This window comes from Syngnathus floridae, chromosome 5 (genome assembly GCF_059516105.1).
Source record: "Syngnathus floridae isolate MCC-2025c chromosome 5, RoL_Sflo_1.0, whole genome shotgun sequence".
NCBI lineage: Eukaryota > Metazoa > Chordata > Actinopteri > Syngnathiformes > Syngnathidae > Syngnathus > Syngnathus floridae.
In genome coordinates this window covers 5,869,599-5,882,440 of record NC_142417.1, presented here as the reverse complement: position 1 = coordinate 5,882,440, position 12,842 = coordinate 5,869,599, and the positions used below count along the sequence as shown (strand labels likewise).

The 12,842-nt window shown below is 41.8% G+C and overlaps 2 protein-coding genes across 6 annotated transcripts; one reads left to right on the top strand and one right to left on the bottom strand.

The window, feature by feature from the left end:
- Nucleotides 1-2,735: 2,735 nt before the first annotated feature.
- Nucleotides 2,736-12,699, bottom strand: izumo1 (izumo sperm-egg fusion 1). Of its 3 annotated transcripts, XM_088376685.1 has the most exons (10): nt 12,540-12,699; nt 5,135-5,308; nt 4,905-4,973; nt 4,578-4,664; nt 4,484-4,504; nt 4,315-4,404; nt 4,058-4,167; nt 3,637-3,799; nt 3,219-3,390; nt 2,736-3,104 (listed from the first exon to the last, which is right to left on the bottom strand). In XM_088376685.1, the coding sequence occupies exons 1-10, from the start codon at nt 12,592-12,594 to the stop codon at nt 2,999-3,001; spliced, it is 1,047 nt and encodes a 348-aa protein (XP_088232811.1). In that variant the 5' UTR covers nt 12,595-12,699; the 3' UTR covers nt 2,736-2,998. The 3 variants fall into 3 exon arrangements, with proteins under 3 accessions (XP_088232811.1, XP_088232812.1, XP_088232813.1); XM_088376686.1 differs by lacking the exon at nt 4,578-4,664; XM_088376687.1 differs by lacking the exons at nt 4,578-4,664; nt 4,905-4,973.
- LOC148397758 (alpha-galactosidase MYORG-like) lies at nt 6,016-12,379 on the top strand. Of its 3 annotated transcripts, none has more exons than XM_088376681.1 (7): nt 6,016-6,109; nt 6,837-6,936; nt 7,015-7,471; nt 7,991-8,522; nt 8,851-9,655; nt 9,899-10,017; nt 10,320-12,379. In XM_088376681.1, exons 3-7 carry the CDS (start codon nt 7,200-7,202, stop codon nt 10,665-10,667), a joined length of 2,076 nt encoding a protein of 691 aa, XP_088232807.1. In that variant the 5' UTR covers nt 6,016-6,109; nt 6,837-6,936; nt 7,015-7,199; the 3' UTR covers nt 10,668-12,379. The 3 variants fall into 3 exon arrangements, with proteins under 3 accessions (XP_088232807.1, XP_088232810.1, XP_088232808.1); XM_088376682.1 differs by lacking the exon at nt 6,016-6,109 and adding an exon at nt 6,163-6,622; XM_088376684.1 differs by lacking the exon at nt 6,837-6,936 and having other exon boundaries at nt 6,026-6,109.
- Nucleotides 12,700-12,842: the final 143 nt, after the last annotated feature.

Here is a 12,842-nt window from a genome sequence, read left to right as displayed (position 1 = left end):
GGCTTAAGAGAGTGGCTTGATATTCATAACAGCAAGATGTGAGTAAGTTGTTGGCCCTTTCATGGAGAAAAGTGTCAATGATGAAAACCCCACATCCCCCGTAAGTGCGCCACCCATGCTCCCAATCAAGTCAGTTGAGAAACAGGCCCTTGCCCCCCCCCCCACCGGCAAGTAGAACTTTAATAGTTTGCTCTTTTGAAGCTGCCGGACTCCATCTCCGTTGCTCAGATAAGCAAACTTCTGAAAGGTCCTTGCACTGAAACAGTGTGTTTTTCTGTTGTATTTTCTTGTCAAGCATTTTGGGCTAGTACAAATCAAGGACAGGCCTGTTCTTGACGCTGTATTTTCACAGATACACATTTGCTGTACATTCAAGGACCTCGGGCACTATTCCATGTGATTTCTCATGGATCTTATGAATAGTCTTTTTATTGCCTTCTTGTGATGCAAAGTCATAACTTCGGGACCTCCAGATCAAAAGAAAGTCTTCTTTATGAAGAATGACTTTGGTGAGCTACGGATGCACGTAACTGTTGGTGTTAGCCATTTATGAATCATGGGCTATGCTTGGTGTACTTCATGAGGGTTAAAAACATCATTCTACAAAGAAATTGCGCTTACAGCCATCTGCTGTGAAACAGATTTATTTATTCCACTCGGAAAATGAGAATTTGTATCAACGGGCACCAGGTAGCCCTCGAGGACCATGTAAAGTAGTAGCCTGTGGGCCTTTTTGAAAAATAGCTCACTCGTGATGGGACATTGTGATTTCCTAAGAGTTTTAGAGAGGGGATCATGTTAAAAGGTAAACAAACACTTGGAGATTGTGAAATAAAGTAGTCTTATACATCTGTTTCCTTCCTATAATTACAAAGAAATATAATTAAAAATATGTATAATAAAATAATAAAATTAATTGATTTCAGCTTCACACAGGTAATTATAATATTTTTTTATTAATAATAAGAAATCATCAAAGGTCACTTGAAATTTTAAAATGTATGTTGAACATTTATCAGTGTCTTTTGGAGAATTTGGGAGGGTTGACAGAAATGTTTTGGGGGTAAAATTAGTCTTGAGGAACCTAATGCATGTTTTTGGGATCTGTAACTGATCCGGATTACATGCAAAAAAAAAAAAAATACTTCAAGAACATACCATTGCCCTTTTGATTCTTGGAAAAGTGAAAGAATGACCTTGGAATTGAATAATTAATTTTGTGAAGGAATTTTAATGTGACCTGTAAGAAAAGGGGCATGATTGGACGCCCCCCATTTCAGTATATAAATTTGCCGTGTTACCTCACGCGCTGCAGCATATAAGACCCTTGTGCTCATGCATTTTCATCATAACTTGACTTCCGCTTAAATCCCTCCACATTATACCGCCCCGCAGCACGTCCCACCCCATGAAAAAAAAAAAAAAAAAATTCTGCCCCCCTCGTAGCATGCTGAGGTCAAGTACCTGATTGCATAGTCTGCTTGCGTCATGCCCCTAAAATGAAACGGCGCCGGGGTTTTGTGTTGTGCTGTTCCAGAGTGGGTGGGTGGCCTCCGTGACATAAACACACACGCACGCACGCACACTCAGCAGCCTACGCATCTAGACACATGGCCTTATGAATGGTCCGTGGGTAGGAGGTCCTGTTTGTTTGGTAATGCGCCCGCCGCGCACACATTATTCATTTAATTAAAGAGGAGTTCTCCTGTGGAATCACAGCTTGCGGGCTTCAAGTAGACACCCATAATGGTGATACATATTGTCCCCATCCGCGCTACATATTATAAATATAAAAGGAAACAAAATAAAGCTTTTAAGCACTGGAGTGCTCTCCAATCAAGTACTGTGTCCGTTTCCCCTGGGTGGATTATTTGCCTTTTCCCAGCTAATGTGTTGTGCACGGAGAGGCGGTGGCAAGGCTGTGCCGCTCAGCTTTCGGTGCACAATATTACGCGGTTCTAGGCGCCGATGTTTTAGGCACGAACTCGCTCATATGACTCCATACCTTTTCAGAGCAACAAGGAAAGTGTGCGCATTGTTGGAAAAATGTGCTGAAGTTCTTCCCAACACACCAAAAGGACACTCCGACATCAATCTTTTATGATGATGGGGTGGCAAAATAATGTGCTAGCTGAAATTGTTTTGTGACATGCAAAAGCGAAAGATAGCCAGCATCGGCGTTTATTTGTGGAAGTGGCACCCCATTGTGGAGGTGTTCTCCTATTAGAGAATTTGGAGCGATGCACAGTGGCATATCGTCTCAGTGTGCGTCCTGACAGAGGCGGAGCTACGTCGTGGCCAAGGGCAACCCTGGTCATTCTCTGGCGACACCCTGCCCACCCCGACATCTAGGGGAGGATTGACATCCCTGCAACTTTTTGACAGGAATGTTGCATTCTTCGAATCATTTGATACTCTGCTTGTATCAAATCTATATTTAATAAGAATGGGACAGGATCATGTAGGATTTGATCCTACTCTTTTCAGATCGTCACCTGTCATTTCAATTGTTCTTCGTTCAAGTAGCCACCTTGTGTTAAAATCAAGGTGATAGTGACATCTGCTGGATGACTATAGAAGATTTTAAAACTGCAACCACTAGAGGTCACTGTTTAGTATTCAATTTATATGTATCAAGTAAAATCAAGACTGAATGCGTCCCCTAGCACCTTATTCACATTTAAAGTCATTTTCCTGCTATTATAAAGTGCATTTACTGACAGCCACACAAAAAAAAAGGTCTCTCCACTTTATTGACACACTTTCACATTCATCAAGTAATTCAAACCATTTAATTCACAATTCCACATAAATAAAAAAAAAGAGAGATTGAGACAAAAAAATGTTCCTTCACATTCCAACTTAACTCGATGTTCAGGTCATTGGGCCATATTGAGAATTATTTTATTTCCATATTCCCCAAATTCATTCCAATTCATCCATCCATCCATTCCGTCGCATCCATTTGAAATTTCTACTTCCACAAGAATCATTTACTTTACTTTGCCTGCCATCTGGCCCACAAAGAGGTGAATATGTTATTTTCTTCCTCTTGCACCCGAGCACTCTGCGTCGCCATTTTCCTTTTTTGAATAATCCTCTTTCTGTGGATCACATAGAATGATTGATCACATTCAAACATCACCTAAGTAGCATGTTCCGAAAGGCTGTTAATAAGCATACCAATGCTCTTGCTTGTCATCTTTCCTATGACTTACCCAATGGCAACAATGAGGATGAGGCTCCCTGCCAGAGAGAACGCGGTGATGACAGCCATGAGCAGAACCAGCGAGGCGGACGAGGAGGATTGAAAAACGTTTTCGGTGTCTTCAGAAAGCAGTGTAGGCATTGTGACGTTAGGTGGTTGCGTTTCGATCGCTCCTTTAATGACTGCAGAGGATGATTACATACAGCAATCAAAGTTTGTAGTACTAGTTTTGCATGAGAGCAAAGACAACAAACGGGGTGATCATTTTGAAGCCTCATTTTTGTATACTTGACAATTAAAAAAAAAAATCATTTGACCTTGTTGTGTGTCAAATTTACAAGACATTTGTTTTTACGTTATGAGGACCTGAAATGCAACTTAGTCCATTTTTAAATCAACTTGCACGTTGAAAATGCCAATGACTTTACCGGTAACGTGCATTACAGTTCGGAAGAAAACGGTTCGGCTGTTTTTCAGTGTGCATCGATACGTCCCCTTATCGCTCAAGTGGATCTGATTCAACACAAGCTTTGAGTCGTCCGCGAATGACCTCAATGTGGAGCTCGTCTCATCAGAGTCACCCTTAATGACCTGAACACAGAAAAAACAAACAAGTAACATGAGTCAACAGGACAATATTCGAAAGCTTGGACACATCACAGAACAGCTATGTGATATTTTCTGATCATTTTTCTTTTCCGCATTTTTACCCACTCCCTGATGAGAACATGTAAAATGAACCTTTATTGCGGAAACACTGACATATCCTCCCCCCCCCCCGGGAAAAAAAAAACAATCCTATCAGTGGGCCCATGTGCATGTATATTTACGATTGAAAACAAGGGAGACCTTTGTGCCGTTGGTCCAGATGTAGAATGCCCTCCCGATCATCAGAGAATGCCACTGTTGGAAACAGTCCAGTAATACCTGATCTCTCTCCACAGCCTGTATCTTGTATTCTGCAGAAAAAGTGAGCGAGGGCAGGATACAAAAAAAAGGGATGATAATGGATTCATATTTTCCTTTCATATGGACAGGCAACACAGAACACATCTGCAGACTGGTCACACCACGTGGCCGGCCTATTTTTAGAACAGGACATATACCACCACAATCCACTTTGCCGGTCAGAGACGGACAGCTGTGGATCTTGTACTTGCAGGTCTTGCAATCCATTACTCGTCTTTGCAAGAGTCCTGAGTGGCAAGCAGTAGGCACACATCATGTGCGTGCCAAAATTCTAGCGCCAACTTTTTGCAACACAATCAAACTCACCACACATGTTGGGGCACAATTCTGAAAGAAAGACAAACAAAGCATGTATTAGAAGGTGAAAGGATATGCACTCTCTCATATTAAAGCTATTTACCTTCAGGAATATTGGACTTGTTTATGTGCTTTTCTAAAATATCCACCCATTTAGAAACCAATGGAGCAAACTGATCGACACCTTGTACTAGAATTAAAAGCAACACTTAGTGTCAAAATCAGTTTCATCTGCTAGAAACATAGTCCATATATAAAATAGAACAACTCCAGAATACTCTTTGACCTATATTTATTTCTAAATGAAATGTAGCATTTTAAGTATTGGACAGGAGAACTTTCAAGTTAACATTAACACATAAAATCATCAAGTCCCACCGTCTTTGCTAATGTTCAGCAATAATTAGAGCTGGTGCCGGCCAGTTCTCACCCGAGGTCTTCTTGATCATATCAAATTCATTAAAGTACAGAGTTTTGGCTTTGTACAGGCTGGTCGGATCTGGGCAGAGAGAGATGCAGGCCATTCGCCACCATGAAATACTGTCGCTCATTTGACAGCGTGAAATGAAATCATCATTAAAAAAAATTCTTCTGAAAATAAATCACTATAGGAAAATAAGTTATTATGGGTTGTGCTGTTCCAAATGTTGTAATTCTTACCTATGACACCCCACAGATGAGTTTTTTTCCTGTATTGTTCATTTAGGCCAGCAATCGTTGTTTTTTTATCTGGCGTATCTGAAATCGTGTCGAACTTGTCGTTGACCTCTGGGACGCACTTCAGACAAGCCTCAGTTGTCACAAGCACAACGGTCCACCACTGCAGCATCCCAACTAAAGATGCACAAATTTGTTGTCAGTCAGCATTAAGTCATCCAACTTTGTGTGTGTGTGCATGTGTGCAAACTTTGAGGGCCTTGACAGACGGAAAAGTGATATAAAAGTCAAATACCATTTATCATAATAACATTAAAGTATACTCATTATGATGTACAAAAAGTTGTCGATTTTCATAATTTTCCTTTATAAATCATTGAGTTTGGATGAAAAAACAATCTGTTAAATATATCATATCGGGGAGAAACGGTGATATTTGATAAGTGAAATAAAGTTGATGTGATTTACAGAAAGTGTGCAATAATTGGTTAAACAAAAATCGGCACGTGCATACATTTGGGCAAACCTGCAAAAAACAACAACCTGAACTCAATGTTTAGTTGCTCCTACTTTTGCAGAAATAACAGCATCTAAATGCTTCGTATAGTTTCTAATGAGTGTCTGGATTGTGGCTGAAGGTATTTTAAAATGATATACGTATTAAGATATTTAATATTTGATCAAAATTATGAAAATGAACAAGGCTGACCAAACATTTGCATTCCATTGTATACATTAAATGTGTTATTTAACACACCAGATTGCAAATTGTTTCAAAAACTTGTGAACTATGTTTGAAAAACTAGCAAACTACAATACCCAAAATCCCCCATTATTGAATGACGTGCGTCTGGACGAATGAGCGTCGTTGCTTATGGTTGAGTGGGCGGGCACACTGAGCTGCATAGTTGCACCTGCGCAGCACTTGGCGGGTGTGTGTGTGTTTGTGCTTGAAGAGAAAAGCGACACAATGGACAAGTAAGCACGTTCTCTTTCTATTTTAAACCATAATTTCATCAATTATTGAGTTACATCTTTGTAGCTGGTATGGTTAACATTGAGTGCTATCCAATCTGCGCGAAAAAATATTCGTTTTATAGTTGACAGCAGGGGCCTCTTGCGAACTATAGATTTTGTGTTACATCCGGGCGTTAAATAAATTAAAAACCTTTGTGAAGACGAGCCAACCACTTTTTATAAACCCGCTTAGTTTTTACCTTAAAAGACATTAGCAATATGTACCCACGACGATAGAAATCAGTCATGTATTACGTTCACATTGTTCTCATTGGTTTTTATTTTCTATCTTAAAAGCCTGTGCTGGTGTACCAAGGTCAGAGTCGTAACCGGAAATTGTACCTAAGTTGTCTATCGTTTTTTTTTTTTTTTATATAAGTCGCCGTTACCGTAGTTCGTGAGTACATGGATAAAAAAAACGTAGGCTTTCAACACAGGCCATACTGTGAAAGAATCGAAAAACAGAAACGAACGGTGAGTATACTTAATACTTATACTATAAGTTGACGCTACCCACATAATTACGATAAAATGACATTAGTATAAGCAATTTCAATTTGATGAATCATATTTTAAATGTAATATTAAACGGAGCTCAACAACAATGTTGTTGGTAACAGAGCCCCTACACCTTTCAGCTTCATCTGCCTTCTCATATTATCTTCTTGTTGAAATTCCCTTTGCACAGAAACGAACTCACCAGGGGCCAGAATATGCAAGCTTTTTTGTGAGGACCCAATCAATAGCGGTGCATTTGTTAATCAGGCGAATGCATCATTACGTCATCAGTGAGTCTGCAGCACGAATATTTACTATTTTGTTACATGACTACTGCACTGCTGTCTGTCTGTCTGTCTGCCATCAAGGTTGGTGCATTCCAAAATGGAAACATTACGAAGGACAGGAAGGTAGACCATTCATCCATCCATCCATCATCCATCCATCGTTCTTCCTCCAACTCCATGACTACTACCGGGCGGAATCGCTCTTCTGAACATCACCAGTTTTGGCAATTCTTTACAGCTCCTCCCTCACTTCCGTCAAGTTCAGTATGTACCAAATTGTGGCCCCAGGGGAGCAGCACCTGTCCGAGGGGAGCGGGGGCTCCCCGCTAAAAAAGCCAGGAACTCGGGAAGCTCGGCCCCTGGTCATTGCGAGTGTTCTGGGCTGTGTGTTGGTTCTGGCCGCCGTGGTGGCCTGGTGCTACTACTCGGCATCTCTGCGCAAAGCCCAGCTCCTGAAGACAGAGCTGCTGGACCTCAACAAGGATGGTTTTGTCATCCGGAACCAAGCAGGCGCTATTATATTTACAATGACTTTCAGGTGGGTTTCTCTTCCTGTGTGTTTGTGCAAATTGTACGCTTAAAAACTGTGTATTAGAGAAAAATTGGAAAATCTTTGAGGCCAGAGGTTAAGACATTCCTTTTCGATGAAAATACATATTTATTAAGCACACAATACCAAAATAGTTACCCACCTCCCCCACTCACATAAGCTAAACCATTGACTGAACAACAGTCCTCTTCTGTGTGACTAAAATGGGTCAATGGATAATGGAAACTAGTCCGAGTGATTAGCCTCTTGGGGAGAACACAGCTACTCCAGTTGTGGCCTTAATCAAGAGTCTCTCTTATGGTCAGAACTGGTATTTGTCTCAATTGATCAATGTCATCGAATAAGCAATCGAGAAACAATGATCAACTCCAGAGTATAGGAGAACTGACGTTCATCTCGTACTCAAGACGCGCTCGACGTTAGATCCGTGAAAACGTGTTCATTTTCTGTTATGTTGCATGACATATATGATGAAGTGGTTAGCTTGTTCTCTTGAATCATCTGCAGGTCCGCCGCACTTGATTTAAACTCCTGCTCCCATGAGGAAAATATGCTAAGCTGCAGCCAATCAGATGCTGGCAAGATCAACTTTTTCATCCACACGGTGCGACTGAAGGACACGGTGATGTGCTACCGCGTGCGCTGGGAGCCTCTGCAATATAAGCACACAGTGGAACACGCCATGGCTTGTAATGGCTCTCACTGGTACGGAGGGGCAGAATCGGCCACCCAGCGCTGGCCGATCGCCATCGAGGGCGAGCAGGAACCGCAGCCTTTCGTCACCAGCGACGTCTACTCAAACCGGAATGCTTTTGGAGGGATTTTAGAACGCTACTGGCTCTCGTCCAATGCGGTGGCCATCAAGATCAACGATTCTGTACCGTTTCATATGGGCTGGTCTGAGAAGGACATGACGCTTCACTTCCAAGCCCGATACCAAGATTCTCCATTCAAACTACCAGAGGGAGAGCAAGCCTCACCACAACTCAGCTACAGAGTGTGTGTGGGCTCAGATGTTACTTCAATTCATAAATACATGGTGAGCATTGACCATTGTATTTCTTGGTGGGAGTGACATTTAACTCTGAATTACATTGTCAGCAGAAATCCAAACAAGGAGCGCCGCTGGCGTCGATTGTTTTTTTTCTTTTTGGGAAATCGGGACGGGGGTTCTGGCCAACCTTGTTTGATCAATAAGATGGGAAAGTTAATGATTTGGCAGCATTGAGTCTCTTTTGGATAAGCTCACAAATAATGTGGACTCTTGTGAATGTGTGGCTTTTCTAGAAATTTGACAAACAAGCAGCTTGACTGATGCACGCACAAGGTTCTGCAGCCAAAGTACATTTTTGTTCTTATGTTGTCAGGTGCGTCGCTATTTCCCAAAGCCTGTCAAGGTTCCTTCTGATGAGGTGTTCAAGCACCCGGTGTGGTCCACTTGGGCTCTGTACAAGACGTCTGTCAGCCAAGAGAAGTTGCTGCATTATGCCTCCGACATTATCAAACACGGCTTCACCTGCTCCCACCTGGAGCTCGACGACCGCTACACCGCCGACTACGGCGAGTTTGACTTTGACCCGCAGAAGTTTCCCAACGCCAGCGCTATGTTCGACACGCTCCGAGAGGACGGCTTTCGAGTGACACTCTGGACTCACCCCTTTATCAACTACGACTCCATCAACTTTGACGTCGCCATCCAGAAAGGATTGTTTGTGCGCGAGCCCGGCGGTGAGCTGCCAGCTCTGGTTCGCTGGTGGAACGGCATTGGCGGAATCTTGGACTTTACCAACCCAGATGCCCGCGACTGGTACTCGGTCCAACTGAGCAAGCTCAAAGCACAATACGGTGTGACCTCCTTTAAGTTTGACGCCGGGGAGACAAGCTATCTACCTCAACAGTTTAGCACCGTCATCCCTCTGACGGACCCCTCCACCTTCACCCGCCGCTACACAGAGATGGCCATCCCGTTTAGCGAGCGGGCCGAGCTGAGGGTGGGCTACCAGAGTCAGAATATCTCCTGTTTCTACAGGATCATTGATAGGGACTCGGTGTGGGGTTATGAGCTCGGCCTCAAGTCCATCATTCCCACGGTCCTCACCATCAGCATCCTGGGCTACCAGTTTGTCCTGCCCGATATGATCGGCGGGAATGCGTACCCTGAACACATGACAGGTATGGATCTTTACAACTTCAAGGAAATGAACATTACGATGAATCATCACTATTTGCTGAGGATAGTGACAGAGCCCTGGCACAAATAGCAAATAACTGAGAAACAATACAGGATATTTCAAACGCGGGCAAAGAAATGAGGATAGGAAAAAAATAAATAACCACAAATATGCCAATGCTGATTCACTGTAAATGTTTTTTTCTTCCATAAAGGAGAATTTATGTATTTTTGTTGTACTTTAGGAAGCTTAAAAAATGGGGTAGCGCTGCCTGACCGAGAGCTGTACATCAGATGGTTGGAGCTGTCTGCGTTCATGCCTGCTATGCAGTTTTCCATTCCACCATGGTACTATGACGACAAAGTGAGTTTAAGACTATCATGTTAGTTGCATAGTATTTCATGACTTTCTTTGTTCGCTACTGACAAATTGACAAAACAATTTGTGCGTCTTTGCATTTCATACAGGTCATCTCGTATGGCCATATTTGGTTTCTATGGATTTCAATTATTTTTCATAGTTTTATTTGGGAAACACTGATTATAATCCATTATTCTGTACAACAAAGCATGCCATTTGACCTATTCTAGAGAGAGAATGTCTACGTATATTTTGATGGTTTATGTCTTCATTGTCTGTCCTATTAATGTCGTATCTCTGTGTAGGTTGTGGAAATAGCGCAAAAGTTCACCCAACTCCACGAGTCCCTGGTGGCCCCCAAGGTTTTGAAGTTAGCACACGAGGTGCTTAACACAGGCGATCCCATCATCAGGCCCCTCTGGTGGATCGCCAACGACGACGAGGCGGCTTATAAGGTCGACTCCCAGTTCCTGATTGGGGATGACCTGATGGTGGCTCCCGTGGTGGAAGCAGGCAAACAAGAACGGGACATCTACTTGCCTGCGGGAAGGTGGAGAAGCTACAAGGGGGAACATTTTGTTAATGGCCCCAAGTACCTCACAGACTACCCCGTTGACTTGGACGAGATTGCCTACTTTACATGGGTTCACTGAACTCATCCAAATATTAGGACGGGTTCCTCCCATGCTATTTCCAGGTACCAATGGTCATAAACACACGTGTCAAATAATAGCAACGAATTATATTTAAAGGGAACATGACTGCGCTGTCAGCGACACGGCATCTGGAAGATAGTGCTTTTACGATTTCGTCACTTTCTTATAACAAATAGCCTAAGTCATATTTGGACGGCCCACCCTATAAACAAAAACAAAAAAATTGCCATCATGATGCTGGCAACACAGCTTGAAGTCTTTTTAAGTTCACGTCCAGCGACAAAAGTTCATATTGTTCTTTAACGAAACAACGCAAAACTAATGTTTTAATTATGGCACTGTTTTGTTTGATGGCTGGTGACCATCCGTCCTCAGTTGGATTGCAGTCACAAGGCATCAGAACGTCATGGCTGCTCCACGTCATTTTGTTGAAGATCACGCCTCGCACCAATCGACACTCCATTAGCACTGCTGCCTGCAAATCTCAGCCAAAGACTGCGAATGAATTTCAATTGTATTGTTCCAGCCTTTTCTCATGTGCCTTCCAGACAGTAGTAAACGATCTCGCTTCCATTCCACACTGTCCTCCTTAGATGCTCATGTACCGTGCTAAAAGCTAAACCAATTTGTGTCTTTATCATCAGTGTTGGCCACTGAACAAGTAATAAGAAGGAAGTATTGATTTTGGTTTATAATGTTATATGGTCCCTATAGGTAGTTATGCAATTTTTTAAAATTCCTCATTTTTGTTTTGTTTTGGAAAGCCCCAAGCTGTGACCTTATTTTGCGAACCACTGCACTAACAGTCCTTCATGAACATTCCATCACCAGCGGTGCCATTTCTTATTTTTCGCACCCTTTTGCTTGTGACTGTAGAATGGCATGAGTTGGTAGTTTTAAAATGATGCAATTGTCACCTTTTAGAACATGTCTGATGCTGTCGCGTGCCAAAACGGAATCTTTATCACACACTAAAAAAATGTTTGTTTTCTGAACCCGCTCACTGGTAGGTGTGTATTTTTAGCAGAATGGGCTAATTTGAGTTAGGAGTTCTAGCTAGGGTGGCAGTGAATTTAACAATGAGCAGCAGTTTGGCAGATCATTAACAAGTCTTACTTCAATTCATTCCCTGTCTATTACCACTCCTGATTCATGCTGAGTTCAAAACATACATTGGGTATTTATTGAAACGTCCGAGCCTGCTATGTTAATCCTAATGTAAAACCATACACAGGCTCACAAAACTTGCACTGTCTAGGTAATTTTACACTGCTTATGTCAGAACACAGACATATATTCTTTATCCTCAAACATGATAACGCACACCAGAATGACCAACATAATGGATTAAAGCATGAATGCACCAAGTGTTTCATTGTTTGTGTTCTATTTAATTGTGAAATGAATGAATTGTGAATTCTATTTGTGAAATGAAATACAATACTGTAGATGCTGATTTTTTTTTTTTTTACAATAGTAAAGATTTACAACAATGTTTGATGTTTCACATGGACTAGCACGGTGCCTGCAGGGTAAGAGTGAGGGGAGTGAGATAATTCTACTAATAGTTTATTTGAAATGGAAAATTGCACGTTTGAAAACAGACTGCTGTTTGTGCTGCTTTTTTATTGTCCGTGCCTTACCGTGCCGGTCTGCGCTCAGTGAATACTCATGCACATAAGAATAAAAAAACAAATTGCTCAATTGTATTTCTTTAACACTTCCCACATTTATGCCTACAAACAGGCCATTAAGACTCAAACAAAATTTGAATAAACCTTAAGGACAGCAGCAGGCTTGGCACATGCTTTTGTGTGATACAGCATTTTATTTTTTGTTTTTATCAATTTACGGAAATTGAGTTCTTACCTTTGAAGAATATCGTGTAGTGGATCAGAGGTCTCAACCAAAGCTTTATTTTCATTCTAATGCTATTTTTCTAGAAAGGAAATCAAGAAGATAGGAGTCTTAAGAGTACATCTGTTCCACTACAGGTGATCACAATGCATCAAAGCTCAAATGTGTAGTCAGTGTACTTTATGAGGTGTGTTTACAATGACACGCCATGCCATTGTCATTGTCTTTTGTAACAACTCTCAATCAGTCAATCAATGATGTAACAGTTTTCACATAATCACGTGACCTATTGGACTTGTACACGACATGTGATTT

Excerpts from the sequence above, each read along its gene's own strand:
- LOC148397758 (XM_088376681.1), top strand. The coding sequence starts at position 7,200 with ATGTACCAAATTGTGGCCCCAGGGGAGCAGCACCTGTCCGAGGGGAGC. Across the intron at positions 8,523-8,850 it reads CTTCAATTCATAAATACATG|GTGCGTCGCTATTTCCCAAA; the intron begins GTGAGCATTGAC and ends TTATGTTGTCAG. Across the intron at positions 10,018-10,319 it reads CATGGTACTATGACGACAAA|GTTGTGGAAATAGCGCAAAA; the intron begins GTGAGTTTAAGA and ends ATCTCTGTGTAG.
- izumo1 (XM_088376685.1), bottom strand. The coding sequence starts at position 12,594 with ATGAAAATAAAGCTTTGGTTGAGACCTCTGATCCACTACACGATATTC. Across the intron at positions 4,168-4,314 it reads CGGCAAAGTGGATTGTGGTG|AATACAAGATACAGGCTGTG; the intron begins GTATATGTCCTG and ends CTTTTTCTGCAG. Across the intron at positions 3,391-3,636 it reads AACTGTAATGCACGTTACCG|TCATTAAAGGAGCGATCGAA; the intron begins GTAAAGTCATTG and ends CATCCTCTGCAG.